The sequence below is a fragment of the Silene latifolia genome, chromosome X (assembly GCF_048544455.1).
Source record: "Silene latifolia isolate original U9 population chromosome X, ASM4854445v1, whole genome shotgun sequence".
In the NCBI taxonomy this organism is placed as follows: Eukaryota; Viridiplantae; Streptophyta; class Magnoliopsida; order Caryophyllales; family Caryophyllaceae; genus Silene; species Silene latifolia.
In genome coordinates this window covers 318,968,644-318,979,328 of record NC_133537.1, presented here as the reverse complement: position 1 = coordinate 318,979,328, position 10,685 = coordinate 318,968,644, and the positions used below count along the sequence as shown (strand labels likewise).

The window sequence follows — 10,685 nt, the reverse complement described above, 5'->3', positions numbered from 1 at the left end:
AAAATCGGCACAACTGTCAGAGATTGGTCCCAAAGAGATGAAATCACAGCATCCAACGTGATAGAGAATTCAGTAAAGAAATTGATGGCTTCAAAAGAAGGAGATGAGATGAGAACAAGGGCTGTTGAACTAGGCGAATCAGTTAGACGTACTGTCGCTGTAGGTGGTTCGTCTCACTCCAAGATGAAGTCGTTTATCACTCGTATCACCAGATGATGCTGTTTTTAGAACTCCTTTGATGAAGTAGTGAATCCATCCGAGTGCCAAAAACCAAAATCATTCTTCGTACAAGCTTTCTTGTTTCGTTTTTGCCAAATCTTGACTCAATGGTCTCAAATAAAGCTTTTGTCTCATCGTTTTCATGAACCCCGGTTTCTGACAAAATGGTACCACCACTTTAGGGTGAGCAAATAGCTTTATTTTTATTTAAATTTCTTGTGTTATTTCCATTTTTACCCTGGTGTTTGTGTCTTCTTATTATTTGGATCCCTAATGGCGACGAACGGAACGGACTTGACGTGAACAAGCCGTAAGGCCATATTTGGAGGAAGAATTTATAAGGAAACACCTGGGGATAAAGAAAAGGAAGGGGTACTAATAAGAAAGGCACACAAATAATAAACCTAAATGTTTCAAAGTGCCCATGAAAAAACAACAGTAGTTGACAGGTCACCAGTAGATTGCTGTGATAAGATACGTAATTCAACCTGAATTAATACAAAGATGAAAGGCAGAAAGATGGGAAGATGAACAAGAGCTTCGAATATTACTTCTACCGTAGAACCAAGGTCGGAATCTGTATACATCTAATTCCACTAAAAGGTCCGAAACTTATCCTTGTTGGAATGCCATCATACCACACTGAAACAAAATGCCAAGTAGTGAGACTAAGAAACAAATATCGGCTCTGGGTCGCTTTTTCTTCTGATCCTGCAAACAAAGCCAAATTCAGTTAATCAGAGAGCAGATGACAAGAAGTTCTAACTAAAATAAGCTCCTAACGCCACAAATGTGCTCTAGAGGATTTCCAACTAAGAAAAAACAGATGAGGTTAACTATCGCATCAAACTCATGTTACAGGGTCTTAATTGGGTACAAGGGTCATCTAGCGCTTGAGTTTTTTTGTTCTGGCTGCAGCCATTTTATTTCCTCCTGTTGCGCTTACGGACAAGTGTCATTTTGTCTTTATCAGCCTACAGCCTATAGATACACCTTAGTTCTAACCATTCCAGTCACTCAGAGTTCCAATCCTAAAAACATTCAGCTTTCTATTTGTTTCCTCGCATTTACTTGGCCTTTCCAGTTGAACTTAGGACTTACAACGTTGAAGATAAGGTTAGCCCCTAGAACTATCTACCCTCTGTAACCATTATCTACTGTTGAGCAGAAGCCCCTTCAACGTTCAAAATTTTAACACATCTCCTAGCATTCTTTATCTGTTTGCTTCCCGCAAAAATATGACCATTTGTTCATATCCAGTTGTTCAGAGAAGTCTCCACCACATAACTACATAAATGAGTTCGTAAGTATTCCTTAGATCCCTCATTTCTTTTAAAGGGCAATAAGGGGTCCAATCATGTATTTTGTTTGCTTACCGGCTTTGATTTGAGAGCCTTAGAACCCCCAGCCATTAGAAAGATATGAAACAACTTTCTCCTACTTCACCAAGGTAAAAAGAAAAAGAAAAAATTAAATTAAAAGATCTCTCTTAATCTTCAGGAGAAAGCTAATGAAACCTCCCAACTCATTCAGTGCACAGTGGCTGTAATGCAATCTCAACCAGCTGAGGAACGAAAGCATTTACAAACTTATCAATCTAGTAACTTCAGCTAGACGAAGAGAGCACAATGGGATATCTTGCAGAGAAGGAAAAAAGAACCCTTGTGCATTACCAACCACTTAAAATATATCCCGAATTATCAGTTGTCCCCAACACTCACACTTAATGGGAACGATGTGCAAAAGCTGTCATTTCAATTATCATGTGAAGGTGGTAAATTAATACATAGGAAAGAGAATCAATCATAACTTGAGCAGACAGCAAAGAGCATGCATAAAACTTTTGCATAAAAAGGAAAGGTGCAACAGAACTAAAAATATAAACTCACCAATTATCTGCAGCCCAGTTGCAGCTTTCAGTATCCACAACATGCAAGCTGTAAGCATGCCTTGAATTTGGCGATTGATTCTCAAAGCTACAAGATGGAAATGCAAAATTAATAATATTCCACAGATTAAGAAATATCCATAGGTAAAAGGGAAAAGGATAACTGACCTCTGATGAATAAGATCACCATGGATGACAACCAAGGAACCAGCTTTAACTTCGATTGGGACAAAATCAGTTGAGTCATAGGATGGGGATGGACGGTCAAAATGGACCCCTGCATCATCTCTGATGAACCTTCTCACAAGGCCATCTGTAACACATTGGTTAAATAAGAGTCAGACTTTATTAAGATGAGATTTCTCTGGCAAGTGTAGGTAATTTATTTACTTTTGTGGGATCCTGGAATAGCCCATAGGCAACCATTTACAACAGTGGCATCTTCTAATGCAAGCCATAGCCCTGTGCAAGTTGGTGGATCGGTATAAAGAAACGAATTGTCTTGGTGAGGCACTACTTCACCGCCAATGCCTGGTTGCTGGAAAAGAAATTCACGTGATATCAAACGTACTTAAATAGTCATAAAAGAATCGAAGCGTTAGACCTTGGATCGAGCATTCAATGATCGATTTTTCGGATTCAGAATTTGGTAGAAAATAGCTTACTAAATTAAATGCACTTTTTTTTGTGAAGTACAATTGTTCATTGATTTTCGACACAACTTTCATTAAGTGACGTCTGAAAACAAACTATGTAGGTCGTTATTAGTGATAGACTCCTGGCAGACTTTTAGGCACTAAGGAAATGTTTGTTGTAGTTGTTTTGGCAGGAATGAGCGAGTTATACCATCCACTCCATGACTTTAGTATGGGTCTGCAGTTCTGCACTAGGCAAGGCTAGGTACCTTCCCATCTATACCTTCCGGCTTCCGAGAACCACAAATTAAATAAAAAGTGAACAAGAAAGGCTTGATCCAGAAATTATTTGTGTTGGCTCTACAATCATGAGAATCAAGATCTTTTCCAACAAAAATTCAGATTCAGACTTGATCATAATCTTTTTAACTTTTATACATGGACTAAACATGTAATAACTTTTCCTCACAAATGATGTGAATTTGATGTTAGCAATGATAGTCACAGTGAATATGTCTATTACAATCAGCAAGAAACTGAAACAGTAACCATATCGATATTTAGCGCTCACCTTCAAAAGAAAATTTTCATATTGAAAAATTAAAGACAGTACATGCTGATTTGATGGTCAGAAAGTAAACCACCACAATCAAGACATTTCAATATGATTGCAAGTGTAGTAACTTATGGCTCATACTAACTTATAGACCCTTAAAGGCCCACAATAAGTTTCTAATCAATAGTTTAAAAGGTCAACATATCATAAATTGATGTTTAAGTGCTGACAGACAAACTCCAATGACAACTTTAGGAGAGAATTATTTGGACACTCTACTCAATGAGGAAACACGGAGGAAGGATAAATAGTGTTAGTGTGTTACTTCATTTCTTTAGATAATGTTCATGAATTTTAGCTTTAACAGAATGGACCAAGCAAACACAAGTTTTCTGGTCAAAATTTACTCCAAAAGTAAATCTCATGAATTGTCCTCTCATTTATTCTAAAAATGACTTTAATAGAAGAAACCCAAAAACACGTCTAAAAAAGAGTGTGAAATTCTGAAGTAGCCTTCAAGGGTAAGAAATCAAGGCAAGAAACCTGAACAATTATTTGTTTGACTAGAGATACTTACCAAAAGATCAGTAGGCAACCATTAAGACAGTAAAAACACTGTTGTTTTACCTTGAAGATGTACATAGACTGAACAACAGCAGGTCTCTTGTAATTTAGACTTGAGAGCATCCTCGCAAAAGCCTCTGAACAGGAGAATCTTCTAAAAACTGGATCCAGCTCATGTAGTGCTGCACAAACATTGCAAACAGAACAAGCTCAGAAATTGAGTGATATATCACTTTAAAATCCTTCAGCAGGCAACTGGTGCCTATAATGACCTCCACCTTGAAATGAGATGGAGACAAGGAGGAAAAGAGGAAGAGCGGAAATTGGAAATTTAGCTAATAAATAATAATTCTTCAAATGGCCACATACCATGGCCAACTTTGTTAATAGAAAATTGTTTAGGCTGCTTTAGTTTACCATCTTCATCAAATGCTTTCTCTAGTAAGAAATCAAAGAATCGTTAATTAGTAAACAAAATTACATAATCTTTAAATATATATATCGGTTTTCATATATATGAGGGACATATGAGAGTCAAAATCGAGCAATAATTGCATACATAATTCCTTATATAAGTTATTAGCCATGAACAAGTCAACCAATCTCACACAACTCAGAATAGGATAAAACAACAATAAAATGAACTTGCACCAAGAACTGTGAAACCAAAATTATGCTGCACTAACGTGCAGAGTACAAGCAATTATACAAGACCGAAAGTGAAACACCCTAAATTTTCACCACTCAATACCAATTAAGTTGTTTCCTACAAAATAGGCCCAATCAAACCAAACTAGGTGGGACTGCAGTCTGCAGACACATAGATTGCAAGTCTGCAACCCACGGTAATAGCAATCATTTTAGGAAGTGGCCACTGCTTTATGAAGCTAAAACATGGCTTCATCTATCGACTGATTTCTAAAATCTGACTATTCATTTCTTCCAAGTGAACAAACTTTGGCTGCCTCGTTTACTAATGTTTGCCGTATGTATCAGTTCATTTGCATCTCTTAGTCGAACTTAAAAAATTCAAGCAAACAAGAAGCCATTCCATAAACCTAGAACTACATTTACTATGCCTACATTTAATCATAGATGAAAAGGCAAACCTGAAAGAGAAATGTTTTATGCCGCTACTGAATATATTTATCCAACACCAAAATCAGCTAGCTAGAACACGAGCAGTTAATTCTTAATAAATAAGTCAGGGTATAGTCTACTAAAGTACTAAGAAGCCTTTGCAGTTAATCCCTGATAAACAAATCAGGGTATAGTCTACTAAGAAGCCTTTTACAGCTATACGCAGCTTAAGGTTAGCATCACCTAGTCATCTTATGTCTTCGGGCCCTCCTTTGATCCTATAAATCCACACAACTACGTCTGTCTAACCACCTTACCTCTTATGAGCATATCAATTACATGGAAGAGGTCAAGGCACACCCACAAGGATAGAGAAGCCTAGTTGACAATCCCAGAGGAGGCCTTATCCAAAGCAATTGAAAAGGTGAAAAGTAGTGTATACCATATGAGAAAATTAAGTAACTCAATAAATCATCGGCTTACAAGTTTTCTCCACTTTATCAATGTGTGACACTCATATAGTAAGAAGTGACAAATAAGTTAACCTTTTAAATCCTTCCCAATCATACGTGGAAGTCCCTCCAACCGAAAAGGGGGGGCAATAAAGAAACAAACAATCAAATCTTCTGTAGCTAGATTCTTAGCGTCAAGTCAATTGTAGCTAGACTCCTAGCATTTATGATTCAACTCTCTTGTTGATATGCAAGTAATAGAACATAATAGAAACAGTAAATACGTGGCTTATACAGCCATAAACTTCTCCCATTTCTATCAACGTTCAGATAGTATATACTAGTCAGTTGAGAAATGAAAAGGTTGAACTCTTCAACACTCCCCCTGACATCTCACAAGTGACAAGCTATAAAAACAAATAAGACAACTAGGAGAGAAACAATCAAATCAATGGTAGTTAGATGACGATTATCTTTCACATCATGGATCTTATATGTGTTGTGGGGTGCCAAATTCAATCCATTCATTGGCCACATCTGTGTACACATTAATAATACTCAATCCATTCATTCCCCAAATAAATGGCCCATATTAACAAAACAAAGAATCATATCTTTATAATGGAAAAAGTTACTCCTTAGTCCTTACACGGAATATTGTTAGGCTTGGCGTGGAGCCGTGGACTCTATAACAAAAAAGATAAGCATGTTTCCCACAATCTATATTTCAAGACTTATTATGAGCATATTTTCAAAAATTTAATAACTATGAAGTATTTGAAAGCCTTTATCCTAAAAAGGGTTGCAGCCGGGCTAACATAAATCATTCAATGAAACCGATGGACAATCAAAAAAACTCATAAAACCTGAAAGGCTTCCTTTTTCTAAAAGATTTAGAAGAAAAAATAAACTAATATCAATATACAAAATGCAAATATCAAATCAACTCAAAAGAAAAGTCATTCAAATATTGAGAATAATAATTAAAGAAGTAGGTGCACCAAATTTATATGAAAAATGACAGTTGGCCTAATCATATTCCTAAATCACATATGAGTGGGAATTGGAAGGCCATTTGTAAGGTGAGAGATACTTTTAAGGATGGGTATGCTAATGGTACTTGGCTTGCTGATCAGAAGGGGTATAGTGTCAAGTCTGGGTATGAGTGGCTTAGACACAAGGAGCAGAAAGTGGGATGGGCAAAGCTGGTTTGGTCTTGGTGGGCTTTGCCCAAGCATAGATTCCTGAACTGGCTTATTTTCAGGCAGGGCCTAAATGTCAAGGACAAATTATTTAGGAATGGTGTAACTGCTGATGACTGGTGCTGTGTTTGCTATGCGGAGCCTGAGACTGTTATTCATCTGTTCCAGCAGTGCAACTATACAAAGATGGTGTTGACTGCTATATGCTACTGGTTACATATTCCATGCCCAGCTGGTAATGGCCTGATCTGGGTAGGGAGACGAAATTGGACTGCACTTAAGAAGAGTTGCTGTTTGGCAGCTATTATGGCAGTATATTATGTGGTGTGGCAACAACGGAATGCACCAAGATTGGAGGGGATGATCCTAAGGCCTGAAGTTCTGAGTATACAAGTTCAGCATACTATTAGATGCAGAATTAGGCTTTTGAACGTTGAGACTCTCACTTTGAGAGATAAGGAATGGATCAACTCAATTGTTTAGTTTATGCTTTGTTGATCTAGTTGTTTTAACTTATCCCATTTGTAACACTTTTGAGCATAATGAGAAGTACTTACATTTCACCAAAAAAACATAATTAAAGAAGTAAAGTGAAAAACTTGAAAAATAACCTACATAATATCAATCAATCAATCAATGCTATATCAATCAATACTATATATTAATTCCAGAAACCAAGGGACTTCAATGTAATTAAAGAAATTTATACAAATTAAATATACTATATAGTTTTAAATCGATAGCACCGTGTGATGGACCTGATAAAGGGACCTCAATGTAAATATTATATAGTTTTGGTTAAAAGTATAATATAAACATGTCTTGATGAAGAATATTTATGGAAACTATATTAAATTAAAGTAATTAAATTTAGAAAACACAATAATATAGTGATTTTCCTTAAAATTAACATGCTCCACCTATGGAATTAATTAGTATCATCATAGTGATTTTCCTTAAAATTAAGTTATATGTAGTAAAAGTAATAGTAGTAGCAACGGGATTAATAAAATTAACGGTATTAATGTGGGAGTAGTGACAGTTATAACAGTGGTAACAATGAGAAAAAGTATGAACAATTAAATAACCAATCGACTCAAGTAACATGCTCCACCTATGGAATTAATTAGTATCATCATAGTGATTTTCCTTAAAATTAAGTTATATGTAGTAAAAGTAATAGTAGTAGCAACGGGATTAATAAAATTAACGGTATTAATGTGGGAGTAGTGACAGTTATAACAGTGGTAACAATGAGAAAAAGTATGAACAATTAAATAACCAATCGACTCAAGGAAATATTTTATTTATTTAAATATAGGCCGGATAAAACGGGAATAATGAATTTAACAAAAAAAATAAGGGAATTAGTAAAAGAAACAATAGTAACCACGGGAGTAGTGAACGTAATGATATTAACAAAAAAATGTCGTGAAAGTAGTAATATTAATAGCGAAGCCCGGGCGAAGCCGGGCACCAAACCTAGTATATATATATTCCAGAAACCAAGGAACTTCAATGTAATTAAATAAATCTATTCAAATTAATTATACTATATATTTTTAAATCGATAGCACTTTGTGATACATCTGATCAAGGGACTTCAATGTAAATATTATATAGTTTTGGTTGAAGTATAAATTTAGAGCGCGCCGCAATATGGTGATTTTCCTTAAAATAAACATGCCCCACTTAGAGATATAAATTAGTACAAAGATGTTAATTATTTAACATACACAAATATAATATAAGTATGTTATATTTTAGAAACTATTAGAAGGTAAATAAATCAAGCTAAATTTCCAAAAAAATATAATATTCCATAATTATTTCTATTTGATTTAATGCATATATGTAATATATTTATATGAATATATAAGCCTCTTAAAATATGCCTAAATAGTAAAAGTAATTTTGTTATTAGTGAAAAGAATTGTAGTAATATTGGATATAGTAATATTTGAATAGTCAAACTAAAAATATTAGCAGCAAGCGGGAGTAGAATGGTACGATCAAATCGGGATATGATAACTATACTCCCAATCTTATCCATTTCCTAATCTTAACTAGGCATCAGCAAATCAATGTCTGACATGACCAAACAATAATGGCTTGAAATTGAGCATTAAAAAATCATGTGTAACAAACATGTGAAATGGTGATAACCAACTCGGTAGCAAATGTTAATTGAGAATACCTTCAAAGAAGAAGGAAATATTGTGGGCACTATTGAAGAAGTACTCATCCTTTGCATGACTCTGATGAACAAAAGAAGAAGACAGAAATGAAGAAATGATGATAGAAGAAATAAAGAATGGATGGGGTAACAAAATAAAATAAAAGTGAATAAAGAAGTAAACATGATCTTTAGTTGAAAAAATAACAGAAGTAGAACAATCGAATTGATCAAGAAGCTGCTCCATTCTACTCCTCATGTTAACGATTTCATCTGCTCCTGAAAATGACTCTAAAACCAAATATCCTGCAGACAATAATTGATTGATTGATTCACTGAAAAAAGCAATATAGATAGATTTAAACAGGGAAGAAGAGTATCTGACCGACCTTGTGAATTGTAGAACTCGATTTGTTTAGAGCTGAGTACGCCGCCGGGATTCGCCATTTCTGGGAGTCAATTCGGGACAACTTTGCTTCGACACGCAAACTCCGCCGAGATCAACTGTAATAAGCAATTGAATTGTAATCTCCCGTTTCTCGCTGCACCGTAAGAGAAAGCTTTATAAGAAACTATAGTTGCTTCTAAAACTCAAATAAGAAAATAAAGCTGCTGAACATTGAACAGATTGACGGAACGCTCCCCATCAATATAATAAACAAAATACTCCATAATAGTTATGAAACTATAGTAACAAACTTACAAGACCGGAAGTTAAGACAATCAAATTGTAATCAGTAAAATTGCAAAAAATATCAAATTCCTATCCAAATCTTAGAAACATTCCGGTGCATAGAAATTCAATTTTGGTGCCCACTATGTTTATGTAACTGTGTAAAACTTCAAATTAATCATCAGCAGTCGACCAATCACCAATTATATAAGTACTAAAACAACTATGAAGATCAGAGTGGAGAACTTGAATCAATTAACAAGAGAGAAATCGGTTGTCGTCATAAAAATACATAAACCCTAAGAATAGAAAAAACCATTGATTGATCGAAGGGAAATAAGAAAAAAAATAAAATCGAAAACAATCAAAGGTAGCTAGAGCAAATTGAAGGAAGTAGAAGATTTGATTTGTTTTGGATAATACTCCAAATTACTTTCTCCATTCAACTTCACTCTACCTATTTGTATTTTGCACAAATATTAAGAAAGGTGGTGTTGGGCGGAAAATATTGTAAATAAATAATAGGGTATAATGTAATTAAGTGGGGTATGAGAGCATCCGCAAAGGTGGGATTTTAGCTCCCCATATGCCTTCTCTCTCTTCAAATGAGCCTCCTCATTATTGCACTAAGCTCCCCAAATGTTGGGGCTCCTCTATTTTTAGAGGAGGTTCCCAAAAGAAAAAGTAAGGCAAATTGATGTGCTTTTTGGGGAGGTTCCCATATTTTGTATGTAAATTTATGTTGTTGGGGAACCTCATTATTGCAAAGATGTAGCTATAAAATGGGGAGGGTAGATGAAAAAGTTAGTGGAAAATGAGGTGGACGAATAAGAAAATGAGAGATAAAATATGGGGCACCTCACTTTTGCGGATGCTCTGAGTGGAAAAAGGTGGAGTTTGATGTAGAAGTAGTGGGGTATGAGTGACAAATATTGTAAATAAGTAATGGGGTATGAGGACAAAATGGTCATTTGGCATTCTTTTTTAGGAAATAGGTAGAATGGAGTTGAATGGATGAAAAAGGAAATATGGTAGAGTGGAATTAAATGGAGGAAGTATTAGTGTGCTTCTCAAAATACTCTAAATTTTAATTTAATTAGCAATATATCTAATCTAACTATTACACCCTTCTCCATTTAATAGAATTGCCCATTTTTTAACCTGAAATAGCAGGTAAAACCTAATGTGGGGGCTACTTTCCTTTTTAGAGCGATGACATTCACAAATCACAATAATAATA

At 35.1% G+C, this 10,685-nt stretch overlaps 1 protein-coding gene across 4 annotated transcripts; it reads right to left on the bottom strand.

Annotated features, from left to right (window-relative positions):
* Positions 1–661: 661 nt before the first annotated feature.
* On the bottom strand, positions 662–10,039 carry LOC141617843 (phytanoyl-CoA dioxygenase). 4 transcript variants are annotated; one of them, XM_074434982.1, is made up of 10 exons: positions 9,903–10,039; positions 9,162–9,314; positions 8,957–9,078; positions 8,794–8,854; positions 4,232–4,300; positions 3,926–4,044; positions 2,498–2,645; positions 2,276–2,420; positions 2,109–2,195; positions 662–930 (listed from the first exon to the last, which is right to left on the bottom strand). In XM_074434982.1, exons 2-10 carry the CDS (start codon positions 9,217–9,219, stop codon positions 888–890), a joined length of 852 nt encoding a protein of 283 aa, XP_074291083.1. In that variant the 5' UTR covers positions 9,220–9,314; positions 9,903–10,039; the 3' UTR covers positions 662–887. The 4 variants fall into 4 exon arrangements, with proteins under 4 accessions (XP_074291083.1, XP_074291082.1, XP_074291081.1 ...); XM_074434981.1 differs by lacking the exon at positions 9,903–10,039 and adding an exon at positions 9,808–9,863 and having other exon boundaries at positions 9,162–9,344; XM_074434980.1 differs by lacking the exon at positions 9,903–10,039 and adding an exon at positions 9,821–9,863 and having other exon boundaries at positions 9,162–9,344.
* Positions 10,040–10,685: the final 646 nt, after the last annotated feature.

What these genes read in the sequence shown, in the direction of transcription:
- LOC141617843 (XM_074434982.1), bottom strand. Translation starts at nt 9,219, where the DNA reads ATGGCGAATCCCGGCGGCGTACTCAGCTCTAAACAAATCGAGTTCTAC. An exon ending in TATTAACAAAGTTGGCCATG is followed by an intron (nt 4,045 to 4,231) that starts GTATGTGGCCAT and finishes ATGTTTGTGCAG; the next exon opens with CACTACATGAGCTGGATCCA. An exon ending in GGTGATCTTATTCATCAGAG is followed by an intron (nt 2,196 to 2,275) that starts GTCAGTTATCCT and finishes TCCATCTTGTAG; the next exon opens with CTTTGAGAATCAATCGCCAA.